This window comes from Gouania willdenowi, chromosome 3 (genome assembly GCF_900634775.1).
Source record: "Gouania willdenowi chromosome 3, fGouWil2.1, whole genome shotgun sequence".
Classification (NCBI taxonomy): Eukaryota; Metazoa; Chordata; class Actinopteri; order Blenniiformes; family Gobiesocidae; genus Gouania; species Gouania willdenowi.
In genome coordinates, this window is record NC_041046.1 from 18,314,809 (window position 1) to 18,333,380 (window position 18,572).

An 18,572-nucleotide genomic window follows, 5' to 3' on the forward strand; every position below is an offset into this window, starting at 1 on the left:
ATACCTGCACATTAGCAGCAACACCAATAGATCATGCACAGGATCATTTGAGTAGTCTGCTGGAAGCTGTGCGATTGAGCCATTAACACTGACGTTTTTGATTTTATTTTCCTCAATTAAAATAATGTTCACCTCTATAAAGTCCTGATGATTTAGGTGTGACCCTCTAATCTGCTGTTTGCATTATTTCTTATGGTATGATTAATGCTAGTGTTGAGTTAAAACCTGCGGCGGTTTGTTAATAGGGGGCGCTAGGGCGTCACCCCCATCAAAAAGCTTCAGGAAAAACTTTAATTAAACATTTTAAACATAAATTAACATTACCTAAATAATTCAGACTTAAAATTGCCTATAGTGGATGATAAGAGGGATGTCCCGTTACAACTTTTTCATTTCTGATATGATACCAATATTGCAACCTTATGCTACCAATATTGATCCGATGTCAGCATGAATCATACATTTTTTTTTCTCTTTTTTAATAAAAAAATAATAATTACTTATTTTGTAGTGTGTAATGTTAGAAAAGGTTTGATCAAGTGATGTCACTCAAACAGAGAACAATAGTCAGCAACAATAGGTATGAGAAAAACTGACCCATTTATTATTAACCAATTGGTTAATAATAACCTTCAACATTTTAACCTTCATTTTAACCTTCAACATAATATCTACAGTATTTTTCAATTGAATAAAACAAATAATTAAAAAAAATTGGTAAATCCGGAAATTTGATTCCGATATTTGTTTTCAGGCTAATAACAGAACGATATCGCATCGGGACACCCCTAGATGATAGTCCACCGGCATTCATAATTTTCTTTCAAGTAGGTTTTCCGCTAATTAGGGTGGCTCAATTAATCAAAATTCAATTATGATTTTGATTATTATACCAAACGATTACAAAATAACAAAATCGAGAAAAAAGGTTTATTAAAATTAAAAAAAAAAAATATATATATATATATATATATATATATATATATATATATATATATATATATATGATTTATTCGCTAAATAAAACAAACCCACAATTTCGGACCTCTACAAATAATAAAGCTTAGGACACACATTAATACTAACTTTGAGTTGTTTAATCCACACACATGCTAGCTCCTCCCCTCCGCCCCGCCCCTCTCAAAGCCAAAGCTAGCCTGCAGGCCAACACGAGGAAAGTTGTTGCTAGTGGTCTTGAAACATGGCAGGTGAAACGCCGCAAAAACACTTGGTAAACAAGCAAGGCAAGTCAAATTCTCTTCTATTGGAACACTTTGGGTTTGATGATGAAGACTTAGAGCAAAGACACATCACAGGCAAGAAGTGTTTTGTTTTGTGTAAAAGTGAACATACTTAATTTTTTAATTTACTTAATTTTTTCTGTTATTTATATTTAAAGAATGTATTTTGGTTTTTTGTACCAAAAATGTGTAACTTTTTGCTGACAAATAATTGTTTGAATAATTGTGATTTCAATTACAGTAGACCCTCATTTATCGCGGGGGTTATGTTCTAAAAATAACCCGTAATATGCGAAATCCGCAAAGTAGTCAGCTTTATTTTTTACAATTATTATCCCTGTTTTAAGGCTGTAAAACCCCTCCCCACACACTTAATTCGCTTTTCTCAGACAGACGTCAACATTGTGGGTTTTGTCGAAGAGAAAACTTGAGTGCGCAGGATCAAGAAATGTCCCGATTCGCTTCATATGCGAGTTCGAAGCGAAGCACCGCCCACCAGCGACACATCCAACTCGGTGAGTTTCGCTGCCTAATGAAGCGAGGAGTTAGGCTCCTTTTTCTCCTCTCATGAAAATAAACCACCAGTGAAAAAAGCCGGTTTGATTAGCAGCTAATGCCATCCTAGCTCAGTGCTACTGAGAGAACTTTTACCTGCTATTACCACCTCCTCACCGATTCTACTCCACGCCAAATCCTTCCTAGTCCGGTCCTAGTAATAAAGGCCATGTCATACAGCTCCAGGTGGTCACACATAGCTTCTGTTCCGTGGTTGAATGCGTAAACAGACCGGTGTCCATGTTGACGGCCTGACGTCACTGTCAATAAATGACGGACGGATCGGGCTGCATAGGAAAGATTTTGCATCTGGGCCATATCTATCCATTGACTTTGTATGTAATCTGGACTTATGGACATTTTGTGATGCATCCAGTGTGAACGCAGCAGCCAATCAGGAAGCAGAACACAATTCGCGTTCATACACTGTAAAAAAAAAATGCATGCAAAATTGTATTGTAAAAAAAATCCGCAAAACACAGAGGACGTGAAAGGTGAACCACGTTATAGCGAGGGATTACTGTATTACTAAAGTAATCATAATTACAATTTTTTCTATAATCAAGCAGCCTTACCGCTAATCAGATTGGCTTTATCATTTTGGCTGATATTTCTCATTTTATGCAATTAGTGTGATCGGCTGTTATGTGTTAATTTGCCGATCCAATCAATGACGTCATTGTCTTATTGAAACTTTTTGTAGATGATCCCATTGCATTATTTGTGTCATTTACTCCAAAGACGATTCACACCAGCGACATGTTTGCTCTACGTCAGGGGTCACCAACGCGGTGCCCGCGGGCACCAGGTCGCCCGTAAGGACCAGATGAGTCGCCCGCTGGCCTGTTCTAAAAATAGCTCAAATAGCAGCACTTACCAGTGAGGGTATCACTGAATCTCCCGGGGCCACCATTCTCCCGATTTTCTCCTGATTTCTGCCCGACATTGTTCGGGCGGACCATCCTTCACTGAGCGTCGTTTCCAGCCGGACAATAATAACGATTACACCGCATAAGAAGAGGAAGAAGACTCTTCTTCCTCTTCTTATGAGGTGTAATTATATTATTGTAATAATAATATTGTTGTAATAATAATAACGATTACACCGCATAAGAAGAGGTGTAATCGTTATTATTGTCCGGCCGGAAACAACGCTCAGTGAAGGATGGTCCGCCCGGACAATGTCAGTTAGGAAATCGGGAGAAAATCAAATCCAACCATGTGTAGGAAAGTGTTTCTGTTATGGTTATAGCCGTTGTTGTAGCTATGTTTAATTTTCCTTTTGTTGATTATTTTTATTTCAAGCATACATTGCATAGATTGATGGATAATTTATGCAATGTATGCCTTTTTTTTTGTTTAATTTTATGTTATTTATTTTATTTATTCTACTACTACCACCATTTACCATTTGCACGGGTACTGTGGAATTTGGTCTTTACTTTATATGTGTTTTTCAAATAAAAGAACACTGTGAAATTGAATTATTTCATTTTCTCTTTAAAAAGCAAACTACCCCCCCCCCCACACCCGAAGTGATCATTTGAAAATGTTCAATTTGAAAAATGTGCACTTCGAGAAAATATAAAAATAAAGTGTTGCATATTGATATTTATCTGTTTCTATATATATTTATTGTGAGAAATCATTGAGATGATCAGTGTTTCCACAAAGATAAATATTAATTATTAATAATAACATAGAGTTAAAGGTAAATTGAGCAAATTGGCTATTTCTGGCAATTTATTTAAGTGTGTATCAAACTGGTAGCCCTTCGCATTAATCAGTACCCAAGAAGTAGCTCTTGGTTTCAAAAAGGTTGGTGACCCCTGCTGTACGTGATAGGCCTCTATACAAGCATTTCACTGTGTTGATTTGCATAAGTGAAAACCTATGCGAGAATGCCGAAAATAAACTTTTAGCTCTGTTAGAGCGGAGTGGCTGGGCCCGGCATTCTTCCTGAGTCTACCGGCTCTGAAAGCTGAGTTAGCGTCTCTATCTGTGTGTTTGTGAAGGAGCTTTTTTTGGTTTATTTCGCCCGTCCAGTCGAAGGGTGAAGGCAGAGTCTGATTATAGAGCAGAGCAAGGCACTTCCTCTAGAATACCTGACATTTCTGTCCTTTTTCCGGGGGTCGGTGGACACAGAAGCGTGCGTTTGTGTGTGTGTGCGCCCCATCTCCGCTGTGCACCTGTGAAAACGGACTTTTTACAACTACGGGTTTAGCGATGCCACAGAACTGGAAAGTATCTCTGCGCTTCGCTGATGGACGCTTCAGACGTAGTTTGAGTGTCGTCTGCCTCAGCAGCTTGATCTCCAACTCTCTTGTAGTCGACACACGACATGCTGTTCAGGGGAGTAAATTAAAAGGTTTTCAAGTGCCAGAGTGAAGCATTTAAAAAAGTGGAGCCATACTGTCAACAGCTTTCTGTCAGCCATTGCTGAAGCCACAGCTACTGCTGTCATTGCACTCTTGTGTGTGAATTGTTGTGTTCAGGTCCAACATGAGAAATCGCCAACACTTCCACTCCTTCACAGTCACAAGGATGTGTTTAGGTACCAAAACATTGTACCGTTTTATTTTACGTGAATTGGTATTAGGTCGTACCAAAGGAATTATGTCGGTACCTAGAAATCCTGGTGGTGTAAAGTCATCTTGGTGTCTGTGCTGCGGTCACGGTTACAGTCTCCAAAAGAATCGATTTTCCAAAAATATTATTACTTGAACATTGTATCCGGATATCATACTCGTTTGCAAAAGTATCAATACTAAATCCCCCCTCCTACCCTACACACACACAGCAACACTGTGTATCTGCCAGTGCACCTCCCCTACCTAATATTTAGATGCCATTCACAGCACTGCCTCAAAATATTGTTCTAATTGTTGTTGTTTATTTTATTTCATTATTTCATTTTTGCACTACTTCGGATTACTTGAAACTTGTTATCATAGTGGAAGTTTCTTTTCACACAACTCTTTATTTTTATTTTTATTTAACCTGAGGTTCTGTTAATTGTTTGTAATAGAGGGTATTTTTGCATTTTTCTTGGTAATACAAATATTATATTTTGGGGTCCTTTTTATATTCAACCCTTTGGTATTGAAAATGGTAATGAGTACAGAATATTGGTATTGAGTTGAATATTTTTGTATTGTGACACTCTTGGTCACGGTTGTTTAGCGACAGACCTCAGAGAGCTCACACCCACGCTTGTCCGTTACAATATGTCTTTAAAAGCGAAAAAGCTTGCAAAAATACAAACGTGAATGGGAAGACGCACATCATTGGTTGGACAGAGTTGGTGGATGTGATTACAAGGGAAACTGTTTCTAACTTCGTACTGTGGACTGTAAATGGAAATGGTAAATGGACTTGATTTATATAGCGCTTTATCACCACACTGAAGCAGTCTCAAAGCGCTTTACATATCAGCTCATTCACCCAATCACTCTCACATTCACACACCAGTGGGACAGGACTGCCATGCAAGGCGCTAGTCGACCACTGGGAGCAACTTAGGGTTCAGTGTCTTGCCCAAGGACACTTCGACACATAGTCAGGTACTGGGATCGAACCCCCAACCTCTCGATCAGAAGACGACCCACTACCACCTGAACCACAGTCGACTGTGTGAAAGACAAACTGCACAAGAAAGATTCCAGCATCTTTATTACAGTTATTCACTTTCTTCAGTTCTTCAGTTTTATAATTAATTCATTTTCCTACAGTATGTGGTTGTGCCAGAAGATTTCAGTGCATGGGCAGAGCTGATTTTAGCACTAGACTATTGTTTTATTTGATTGTTTAGGATCTTGAGGTCAAAAAGTCGAGTGAATGATCATTTATTTAGCCTATATAAATATTATGTATGGCCATTAAAAGGTCCAGTATTATGCTATTTTTACACATCTCCATTTGTTCTAAGAATGGGGTAAGAATAGCTCATTCACCCATTCACACACCAATGGGACGGAGCTGCCATGCAAGGCACTAGTCGACCACTGGGAGCAACTTTGGATTCAGTGTTTTACCCAAGGACACTTCGACACATAGACAGGGATCGAACTTCCAACCTCTCGATCAGAAGATGACCCCCTCTGAAAAGTCACTTTTGTGACGCTTTTCTTTTATCCACACACTCTTGGTATTATTTTCAGCCAAAAAACTGCACATTACAGTAAAACACATTGATATTTAAGCGGCTATTGTGGCAGCAGCGGCAGCAGAGTCAGTCATCTGTTTGAAACACTCACCGGAGTGTTAAGCTGCTAAATCACCTCTCCTAACGATAGGAATAGTGCATTTAAGGTGATAATCATTTGTTTTCTACAACCGCTGTGTCGCTTTGGGCCACAAACGCATCAGATCATATCAAAGGCGATACGAGGCGGTATAACGGCTACTAAAAGTGGAACTGCTCCCTGGGCCCTACACCGTGGCTGCCCACTGCTCCTCAGGGATGGATTAAATGCAGAGAACACATTTTGTGTATGTAGCTTTACATATATGACAATAAAGTATAATGTATATTCTACAATAAACCACAGTGTTTGTTTTACCTGTGAGGTAGTTTGAGAGAGAGGAGCTCACATTCTTGTAGGGTAGGAGGAGCCAGGATTGTCAGGAGGAGGAGTTTCCGCGATGTGATGTCACAATGCGAGAAAAATACAACTCGCCCATTTGGTTGTGACTTTTTATGAAATGTGGAATAACAAGGGAGGGAGGAAACAGAACTTATTGAACTTTGGCCCTCTGAATGAGGCTAAAGGATGTATATCACTGTATCATTATAAAGTAAATTTTTCATAAAACTGCCCCTTTAAAGACCAAGTCATACTACTGGATTAACAGTTAGTAAGTAAAATATTTTTTTATATATACATTAAAAAAATATATAAAACATTGTGTGTATTCTCAGTCTAAATGTTAATATTTTGATGAATACAGCGTTCAGTGATCATTACAATAAATTAAATTATTACTTAAAGCGTTTCAAGCTTTAATTAGGACTAATTGCATGAGCACTCCTTTAGTAATCATAGCACTACTGCAGACCCCCCACCCCACATGAGTCCGGCCCCTGGAGGTCATGGCCCCGAGGAGCCGTAGAAGGTCTCCCTTATTTTCATTTTTAAGGTGGCAACCCTGTCAAGTACAACCTGTTGTTCAACAATTATCTCCCCAATCTGCCCCCCCACCCCCCACACTTTTTCAATGACCCACCAATTTGTTGTTGTGCTTGAAATATTGAATGCAGTTTGATCCCTTTTTTTGTGTAACAGTGTAGCTCCTCATCTGTTTATTTTCAATAACATACATCAGTGGTTCTCGACCTTTTCAGCTCGTGACCCCCAAAATAAAGATGAATGGGTAGTCCGGACCCCCACTGTGACTGAAAGTGGTGAACACAGACATGAACATTGAAGAACAGTCATGTGGAGACAGGGCCATCTATAAGGGGGAATAAAGGGGAGAGATTTTTGGGGTCCATCCATAAAGTCAGCAAAATGATGGTCCATTGTTCTATGCATCTGTGATAACCACATTTACTTATTGATCTAAATAATATCCACTGTTATCTAGGAAGTTTATCATTATTTGAGCCTTAGTATATAGTCGTCTTAAAGATGTAAATCATTGTTTTATTCAGAAATAAAATTGATTAAAAGCAACCAAAAATGGTGGAAAAGGTGGTTTTAAAAACTACAGAAATTGGTTCAAAGTTGCAAACTAGAGTGGCCAAAAACAGACAGAAAAGGTGGTAAAAGGGCTTCAAAGTGTCAATATTGGAACAGTTAGTTTAAACTGGCAAATAATGGGCATGACAGATTGTGAATGTGGTTAAATTGGCAAAAAAAGGCATGAAATATGGTGAAAAGAGGTTAAAAGTGACAATAATGGGTCTACATATGTGACATTAGGTGGAAAAAGTGGCAGAAGGGGTTTATTAGTGCTGAAAAAGTAAAAATGTCTCGAAGGTGGAAAAAATGTGCAGATAAGGCATTGAAATTTGATGAAGTATCAAAAATGCATTAAAAGGAGTAAAAATATGTCAAGAAAACAGGTTGAAATATGGCAAGTTAGGTGTAGTTGCAGAAAAATGGTAAAAAATAACCAAAAATCGGCTTAAATTGTTCAGAAAATATTCTTAGTTTCTTGAAGGCATTTGGAGACCCCAAGGTTGAGAACCCCTGACTTACATGTTTAGTTTTTTGGTCTAATATAGTAATGCATTGTACAAGAGAAATTCATTCCAAACAATAACATTGATCATTCCCTTCTCTTTACTGGGCAAGCATTAAACGGTCAAATAACAAATAGCTCTCATAAAGTGTGTAGCAGGGTGTGGAGAAGGCACACTAGAAGAAAAATGTTTCTTGCTTTGGTTGGTCAATACCTGAGTAAGTATTTACATGTGCATTGGATAGTGCCTTAGATGATTAAAAATGGGCTTTGACTCAACTGTGGGGATGTCATCAATAAACAATGGTATCCCCATTAACTGCAGCACTCAGCTGCTCACATCACACCAACTCATAAACATCCCACTCCCCGACTTCCCTCGCTCTCAATGATTTTAATGTCCTGCTGCTGACATACAAATCCCTCCAAGCAGCTGCACTCATTTCATTTTCAGAGCTCCTCCTCCTCCTCCTCCTTCCATTTCAGCTATCCCCCCGTCCCCCTTCCCACCCCGCGTCTGTCCCCAGAACACCCCATCTCTGGAATGCACCACCTCATCCATCTGTGCTGCCAACACAATTGACATTATTGAATTTATGTTGTGAAATGATGAAGTGAGAGTGAAAATGACAGAGTAAACCACAACAGCAAGTGTAACAGATGAGACACATGTACGAACAAAACCCAGTTTGAAAAAAAAAAAGATATGCAATATTTATTATATCCACATGGGAATAACTGTGGCTGGCTTTATGGTTGATTACACTGTCTCACAGCTAGATTAAACACAAACTATATGATAGGATAAAATCAATATTTTTGCTTGTTTCTTTGAGGTAGATTGGTCAGTTAACCACTGTTATCTGCTGTAGCTACTGAGCTCATCAGGTATAGATGTGAGAAACTTACATTTTAGAATCCAGAATCCTTTTATTTGTCATTGCACAAAAGCACAATGGAATTTTTAGTAGTGTTGTGTTCAAGACCACACTATCCGAGACCAAGACTTGCCCGAGACCATAAACATTTTTTTTTTAAATATTAAAAAAATTATATATATAAATAAATGCAATTATGACAAGGTTCGACAGTTAAATAACATTCTCTCTTTAATTTTAGAGTTTAAAGTTTAAAGGTGCCTGCAAAAAATTAACTAAAATATTAAAACTACGACTGCTACTGATAAATTCACAATTATTCTACATATTTGAAAACAAGATTTTTATGTCAGCTGAATGTACAGCAAGTGTTCAAAAGCATGTCTGCCGAGAATAACATGGTGAAACTAAATAAAGCTATATATATATATATATATATATATATATATATACACACACACACAACAGCCAATGTAAAAAAAAAAAGATTAAAAAAGGAAAGGGGTGGGATGGACAGACATAGAACAAAAAAAATCAATTTAATTGTATTTTTCCAAAATCGATTAATAGGTGCTGAAATAAATTATTATTTTTTTTACTCTAACCCCAGTAGTCTTGCGCTATAGTCTGGCGTTAGCACAGTCAAGTACTGTGAGAGAGTGTATTTCATTCTCAGGTAGTTGGGTAAGGTGCCCCAACTTAAGTCGGACGTTTGGAACCATCTAATTAATATCCAAATAAATTTGAAAGATCAATACTGAATCGAAATCAAATAGTGATTAATCGATTCAAAACCCTATTAATCCAAATCAAATCGATTCATGAAACTGGCCATGATACCCAGCTCTACAATTAGATACATATTGCACAGTGAAAACGGAGTGTAACAGCTGTTCAGCGTTTCCTAGTGTTTTCGGCCTCTCAGGCAAAGTGCGTTTAAATTCCTCGAGAAGCATCAACTCGAGACTTAAAGTCAGTGCTGCCAGTAGATGTACACATCACTTATCAAGAAGCACTGCTTTCTCACGAGAATATTCAACAAAAGTTTACCCTGTTTTTCTGTGACCTCTGAACCTTTGTCGGTATGCTTCTGGAAAGAGCTCATAGGCACGGAGAATTGAAGCTTTCAGCACATCATACCTGAGGCTAATTTTCTAAAGACAAGGAAAACTCCACGTCCTGCTCTTTCCCAACCAACTTGCATTAGTGAAGGACTGGCCACATATCCATTGGTCATTTCAAAGCAGCTGCAACTTGCTCAAAAGCACTGAAATTTGAGTCAACTTCCGTTTCTCGCGACATCAAAGACTTGATTAGGTTTGAGACTGGCAGGCAGGGACTGAGTAGAAGTAACTTTCAAAATCTGTGTATCATTTATTCATTCGTTTTTCATTATGTAACAAAAACATGAAAAATGAAAAACACCTTGTTTTTCAAATTCAAACTCTTTTGCTTCGGTACAGAAAACGAAAAACTGAAAACGAACACCTTTATTCGTTTTCTCCATTACCGATTGGCCAAAGTCCGTGACCCGGGAGTGAAGCGTTACACATTCCGCGATATCTTAGGACACTTAGGAGTCTCTAAATCCTCCAAAATGTCCGTGAGGAGGTTCTCTGCCCAACACCAGCTAAAGCGAAAAGGACAAGTTTCGGATGCACATTTGGAAGCAGCGATCTTGTCATGCCGAACTGCCATTAGCATAGCCGTTAGCGTCGGATGAGAGTACACTTAGACGGTAGTACTGTCGTGTAGAATTTCTAGTATAGTAGGAACCGTTACAATTTGGCACAATTTTGGGGTATTGTGGGTATCGTGCAACTATAGGAGGTACCTCGTCTTACCTGGCCCTACACCTTACCACCACACAGAGATCAAAATAAATATTTCCACTCTCGCAAACGAAGGTCGCCAACTTGTTGTTGCAGCTGCACAGGTTTCATCAAAGTGTTCTCAGTAGAACCAGGCTTATGGTTTAAACCTGGTTTAGCTAAGCCGTCTGTGACCATGCTGGCTTTTACCATTTCATCAAACTCTTTTCAGCTTGAAGCTCCCCAGCTGAGCCGAGCCAGCTCACAGTGTTAAGCTTAAGTGTACATCCTCATAAGACCCATGAGATCGATCACAGATTTAATGATTAGAGAATGATGGCGCATGCACTGCAGCTTTTACGATGAATGAGAAGCCAATAGGAACCAATACTGAGACCAACAGGATGTGACGTCATCTGTTACTGAGCAGTGAAAATAATTGACGGACACGTAAAAAAAAAAAAAAAAAAAGGACAGACTGTGGTTTGAACATTTTAAAAGTAGTAAAGGGTTAAAGATGAAACCGCTGTCCCAGTTAGAACCCGGCTTAACGGAGTCGGACTATCAGGTTCAACCTGGACTTAACTCTGAGCGGGGTTTGATGAAATACCCCCAGCTCCCTCCAGACTTCTCCTCAAGACTTCTCATCAAGTGTGCTGATCACATCCTTTTATACTTCAGGCCACCTAACGAGGCCAGGTGGGAGCTGCAGCAGCCAGTTGTTTAGCCTGATAGGAACAAAATAGGAGGGTCACCAACTGTCACAATAGTGCAGTGTTTACATGCACATAACAACGGCAACAACAGCGCTTTGATAGAAGTTGTTTTTTAGTCAGTTTGTTTTTGTCGTTATTGCCCTGTAGCGTCTCCCCAAGGGTAACAGTTTGAAAAGGTGACGTCTGAGGTGTGAAGAGACCCTGATGATGCTGATGTTGGAGCAAAGATGTGTAACTGAACATTTGTCCATAGAAGTAGGTTGGAATATAAGTCTGCAATGTTGGAAAGTCCTTCAGTTAATATTGTGCCACTGTTAAAAAACTTTTTTCTGCCACTGTAAGTGAATGTATTGCTTGTTTGCATGGCTATACATCTGCATTTGCTCTGTGATTGTTAATCCTTAACCAACATCTCCTGCCTTGCTTTTTCTATAGGCAGCCATAGTTCACAGCATCACATTGACCCAGTTTAGAGACACAGCACTTGTTGGATAAACATAAATGATTTCCAAATGGGGTCACGCTGAGCAAGTACATGGACGTGTTGCAAAAATTGAGTGAAACCAATCGATAATATTTTTCCAGTACCTTTTTTTTAAATGATTTATCTGAACAAAACAATTAGCTCCAGCCTCCTGGCAATTTACTGTGGCACAACTCTGATATGACATTAAAACAGGAAAGCAAACCAAAGTAGTCTAGCATACTGAAAAATAGCAAAAACAAAGGGAAACTTGTACTCTGTGCTTGTGGTGACCAGTGCTAATTTTGTTGACTGAACTTTATGTTGTCATAAGTGTTGTCAAGTTTTTCAAGTGACAGTAACTAGACCAGGGGTCACCAACCAAGGTACTGTATAATCCGAAGTGCTACCAGTTAGAAAAGCACTTCCTGAATACTGCATTTTCACGGTTTCACTTCAATTAGAAGGTTAGATAAGCCTAGCAGTAACTTAAAAATCTAGGATTTTTTTACGTTTCAACATGCAACACTTTTATTCTCCTAATTTATTAAATTGTTTGATTTTCTACATTTCATAGAAAATCCCCATGTTGCTATTTTACTAGCTACAAACAAACAAACTTTTAACTAATTGTAAATTTCTTAAATCCACCTTCCCTTTTTTAAAAAAAAATATATATATTTTTTTTACTTTGTATTATTATATGTAACATACCAGAACTCATACACCAAATCTGAAACATTTAAAATAAACATTTAAAAGCTGTTAATTTATAACTAAAACTGTATTTAAGTACTTACTACATCTGTCATCTGTATTTATCTAAACAATAATGTTCACAAGAATTCCAATAACATAATAACTAGAAAATTTGTATTTCCTCAAGAAAATGCAAGTAAGGATGTAGGTGCTGGCCCCCATCGCACTGACCATTAGCATTAGCTAGCATGAACATTAAGTCTAATATAACATTAGCATTAACCTAGTGTTCAAATTAACCTGATGTTAGCATTAACCTAGTCAAAGCAAGCATTAACCTAGCATTAGCATTGCCCCAGCATTAACATTAACCTTGCATTAGCATTAGCCTAGCAATGTCATTAGCCTAGCATTAGCATTGATCTAACACTAGCATTAACTTAGCATTAGCATTAACCTAGCAATAGCACTAACCTAGCAATAGCTGAACATTAGCAATAAGGTAGAAAAGGTTGAAAAAAGTTGACATGGGTTGAAAAAGTTGGTAATGCTGAATGATCAACCTTAATCGCATCAATATTGCGGTTTTAACTACTGCGATGACGTAACCTCAGATGCGGAGGTTTTTTTCCCACGTCTTCATCATTTGAGTGATATATATGTTCACCAATCAGAACTGACGAGAACCACCTTCCTGGGCTGCTGGCCAATCAGAGATGGTTACAGAACACAAGCTTGTATGCGCTGCAGTAAGTCTCAGTTGAGTGCGCCAACAACTACACTAGGGCCCTATAAAATCCACGTTAACGGAATCAATCAATGAAAACAGAATTTACCGTTGAACGTGGAAATGGACAGAATCGGGTTGAAACGCTGTCACAGTGAGGGAAAAGGACATTTTTTTTATGGGGAAAGGTTTTTAGGTGCACCGTCCACCCCTCTCCCGTCCTGGCTGCTTCAAACACAGTCTAAACCACACTAAACACCGTCTAAACTGCCAAAAAATGAGGCAAATCATCACTGACTCCTAAATCAGTGTAGACCAGTGCCCGCTTAACCTTAACGTGCCTGTAAAGCTCCGTCCGTTTCTCAAATATTCTGGCCCCTAGTGGTGAAATAACTGATGCGTCTTTGTCTCAATTTGTTTTTGTTTAATCATTATGGTCTGGAATGATGTCATCAGGATAGTTTAAATTAGGTTCATTTAAATTAAGATTCAGTAAACTTGACCCCTGAGGGGAAATCGGGTGACATTAATGCTGTTATCATACCTCTTTATATGACATATAAATAATTAAAAAGGAGCAGTCAGAATAATCCATGTCACTACAACTTATATCTAGCTTTTAATTGTATCTTACTCATTATTTTAAATTACATTTTTATTTTTGACATAGATTTTTGTTTGTTTTTTTTTAATTAGTCTTCATTTTGTTCATCACATGAGTTAAAAACTAATATTTTCTGAAAAAATGTATAAATATTTCTAAAAAAATAAATAAAGAAAATTAATGTGCAAAAAACGGAATTTGAAAAAATAATAAATAAAACAGAATTTAGAAAAAATAAAACGCATATGCATTTAAATGTTTAATTTTGTATTTTTTTAAATTAGAATTCGAATCGCAATATCTGTCCAAAAAAAATCGCAATTAGGTTTTTTTTTCAAAATCGTGCAGCCCTAAAAGTTGAGATGGGTTGAAGTAGTTGAAGGCTGGTGCTGAACATGTTGGATAGTCAAAATCAGTTGAAGAATGGCTGGGGATGAAGGGCTTAGAAGTTGAAATAGCTGAAATTTTCAATAGAAATGAATGGGAAATAAAAATTGTAATAAGTCAAAAAGTTTAACAGTTACAAATGATACAGTAAAAGCAATAGCATAAATCTCAGGAACTTTCTGAATTTTTTGATAGCTTATTTGTCAAAACATGGTGTAGGAGGAGTTAATGCAGGCGGATAAAAAAACAGATACCTTCTTCTTTGGAGGGTACCAATCATAAGTACTTTAGTTGAATGGAAGGTGGGGAAAGTAGCAAGTGATCCAATAGGAAGTGCTCTGGTTGTGTTTGCAGACGTATGATGGCTTGTGAGGTCTTACGCATTGTTCAAATCTTTCTGTGTATTAACAAACAATAATACTTTCCCATATCAGATTAAAAAATGGTCAGTTAATCTTTAATAAAAGCATGAACTCTTATGCTTTAGATTTTAGTCAACTATATCTGTAACAGATTTGGTCGACTACATTTTTTATGTCATTTATTTGACTAAAACTAGAATATATAACTGAAATTGTCCCGATGACACAATTTTTTACTCACACTAAAGCCCCATTCGCACAGGGTAAGTATTATCTGGGGACCCCATGTAATAAGTAACGTCTGCTTTTTATGTGGCGCATTCGCACGGGATAACCGAAGTTTGTGATTTTGTTGAAATTTACGAACATCTCCCGGATATGATGTAAACGCGCTGTGATTCGCTCACATTGTTTTCAACATGGCGGGCGCTAAGAAGAAAAGTAGGCACTTGATGCAAGAGGAAACGTTAAAATTTGTAAATAGTAAATATACAAAACATGTTGTTTTGTTTCCGGGCATCAGATCCCGTCCATTTCTGTCAAAATCACAGAGGCCTATCCGCATTGGATTAGTATTATCACAGGACCTTGGAGTTCAGCAAAATATAGTAATAGTAATTTGAGTCTGTTAGTATGGTAATTTGCGGGGGAATTTTTACTTTACAAATTACTGACATGGCCGATTCACACGGGATTAACATCACAGACATTCTCCACATTTATTACAAATCGCAAATTGGTCCCAAGGTAAAACTAATCCCGTGTGAATAGGGCTTTAGTTGCATTTTAGTCAAAAGACTATGTCTGAAACTAAAGCTAAAATTGCCATCAAAATTGACACTGGTTCATAAACGTGCCTTTTTTTTTTTCTTCACAGAAAAACTTGTTTCAGTGGAGCTGAGCTGTGGTGCTGGACCCAGCCATGTAGTACTGGAGCCTGATCTGCCCCTCATGCTGGACTGCAACTTGGGGGCCAGTAACGCACCTTTAAATGTCGCCTGGTTGAAGGATGGCCAACCACTGCCTGCAGAGGGGAGTGACCACCTCCAGGTTCTAATCAATGGGTCTCTCCTCCTGCTGCCCACCTCAAAGAATGGCCAGCCCCCCCAGGGTGTAGAGGGGATTTACAGCTGTTTGGCTGCCAGCGCCATTGAAGCATTAACCAGCAGGACCGTGCATGTGCTTCTAGCAGGTAAGGTATCTCAAATAAGAGAATTAATAATGGGAAAGAAAGAAATATGTACGGAAATATTGTTAAACTCAAATGTCATACATGTGAATCCAGCAGTTCTACTAAATATAATCTCACTTTCTGAAATTGGAGCTCCTCCTCGGTAAAGTTGGAGAAAAAGTCTAATATTTTACCGATGAGCAACGTTTGAGATATTTATTTTTGCTGGCGCTGAAATCAGTTGAACTTGAATATCAGAATTTGCAACTCTGAAATGCAGAGTTGCACGATGCCTTGAAGGCAGAATTACTAGTTTATCAGTCTGCTTGTTTCTTCATTGGTTAGGTTCAGTTCCATGGCACAAAGAGAAAATGACAGAAAACATGAATCATTCTGTAAACTACCAAATAATTCAATGAAACTCAACAATATTTGCAGGGGCTCACTTTTTCCCCATGTTTTTATCACAGCATGACTGCAGTCATTTTTAATCACAAATGGTGGAAGGAACTCCCCTTTTTTAAAAATCTTGCACTTTTTCATTAACAAGACTTTTGGTCGTAAATATTAAACAACTTTAATATTACCGATCGTTGGCACGACCCATTTTGGAGGTGATTATTGGGACAAATGAACTCTTAACACACCTCAGACCACAGGAGAATTTTACAGGATAGTCCTATAAAATATAAAATAATCTAGCATTTGCCATCCTTGGTCAGGAAGGGGGAAAGTGGGGGTAAAAACAGCTGGATTATCTTCATGTGCGTACCCAGCTTTACAGAAGGGAACCAGGAACATGAAGACAATGCACCAACAAAGCTTAATCACTACTCACACACGAGAGATAGCCAGTGACAAGAAACACAGTAGGACCTCAAACGCAAGACAGACAAAGACCTTAGCAAAACTAGAACAGAATCAACGTTAAACACAACTGAAAGAGAATAATACCACTGGGCTTCAATTTTAGATCAAACCACACACTTCCCAACAGGCTGACACACACACAGTTCAGATGATGTATGACATAGATTTGGATAAACCTGGGGGGTGTTTCATCAAACCCTCCCTCTAACTCGAGTTCTCCACATTGATCTGGGTCTGTGTCTGGCGAATCCTTTTGGAACCAGGGCGAGACATGAACAGAATGCTTAAAGCTGATTGGGAGAAGCACCTATCAACCATGATTTGTTTTAGCCAATCACACGGTAACAAATGATGTCATCATCGGCATGCGCCGCAGAGACGCTGCTACAACAACAACAAGGCTCCGCTGGTGAAAACTTTCTTTTGGGATAGTAATGCTGCAGTCATTATGTCGTTGAGTGACTTTTGCCGTTTTTGCAACATGAGTTCCTCTCCCCGCAATTGCGCATGGGCCAGTTTTGCTTTGGCGCTTCTGCCTTCGTCACACCCAGATATCTCGCCTTAAACCACAAGACTGCAGTGACTGCTGGTCACTGTTATCGTAATTGAATTGTATTTGAACATGGGTAATATGTTAAAGGGGACATATCATGCTAAATCCACTTTTTTAGCCCTTAAATGCATTTTGTTGTATATTTAGAGTGCTTAGAAGTACAGAAAAAATCAAATTTGTCTCTTCAGGTGTTCCGTAGATATCTTTATATTCTGTTTTGCTCATGTTTTTCAATCTGTTTTGATTTTTCTATTCTCTATGACGTTTTTTGAACAATAACGTCACAGTATTTGCAGCGGAACTGCCAAATTAGGACATCGACTACAGGTCCAACACTTCGAGCAATCCGCCATTTTTATTTCTCGCTTTTATTTTGTAGTCCAAGCTCAAGGATGCCGAAGTTACGAGAGGATAAGTCAAAATGTTCGGTTGTTGGATGTAGTAACCCACACGCTTCATTACACCGTCTCCCAGCATCAGAACCTTTTCAAAGTGCCTGGTTGAGTTTTATTTTTCACGGAAATGTACCCACATCTGTGGGTAAGGTCATTTTTGTGTGCGCGAAGCACTTCAAGGATGACTGCTTCAGCAACCTCCGCCAGTATAAAGAAGGATTTGCTGAAAGACTTTGTCTGATTGAGGGTTCAATTCCTTCTATCTTTGGAGAAGACGAACAGAGCACTTCGGTAAGCTGTAAATAACGCTAAAAAGTGTGATGATAAGATGTCCCTGTCATTGTTTTGTTAGCATTAGCAGTTGCACCGTCTTCATATGTTAGCGCTGTGTGCTCGTTTTAGATCCTTAATGATATGGCCTACGTGATTTAATTTAAGTCTAAAGTTTTCATTAGTCATTTCATTTTGCCGTTTTTGTCTTTGAAAAGACTATTAAAATGCATTTTGTGACGTTAGCTTGGCGCTAGCGTTAGCTCGGTGCTTGTGTTAGCTCACTTGTTAGGGTTCTGCAGGTTCATCATCTTCATTTTCATCTCGCTCCGCTGGGTCCGACTCTGGCTCAAACATGTAAGGCTGGATGGACAAGTCTTCTGTTGTTGACATTTTGTAAATAACCTCTGAATAAAAAGTTTATGCGCCGCTACATAGCCGTATCTCTTCTATCAAACTACAAAAATGGCCGAGCAGGGTGGAGTTGAACCGAGTGTCACCTGAAGAGGGGGCGGGGTATGAAGTGTCTCATTTGCATTTAAAGAGACCGCACCAAAATGAGTTGCTCTCAGAAGCACATCAGAAAAGGGGCCTGTGGAGCTAATAATGATGAGGAATTCAGACCCAAGCATTGCAGTTCCGCTTTATATAGACCACAACTGTATGATTTATATGTAAAAAGGA

The 18,572-nt window shown here is 38.5% G+C and overlaps 1 protein-coding gene across 1 annotated transcript in view; it reads left to right on the forward strand.

Annotated features, from left to right (window-relative positions):
- igdcc4 (immunoglobulin superfamily, DCC subclass, member 4) overlaps positions 1-18,572 on the forward strand; it is a 108,281-nt gene that overhangs the window by 32,885 nt on the left and 56,824 nt on the right. The window contains exon 2 of the mRNA XM_028441345.1: positions 15,507-15,821. Coding sequence (XP_028297146.1) covers positions 15,507-15,821 — 315 coding nt within the window. The remainder of the gene's footprint in view (positions 1-15,506; positions 15,822-18,572) is intronic.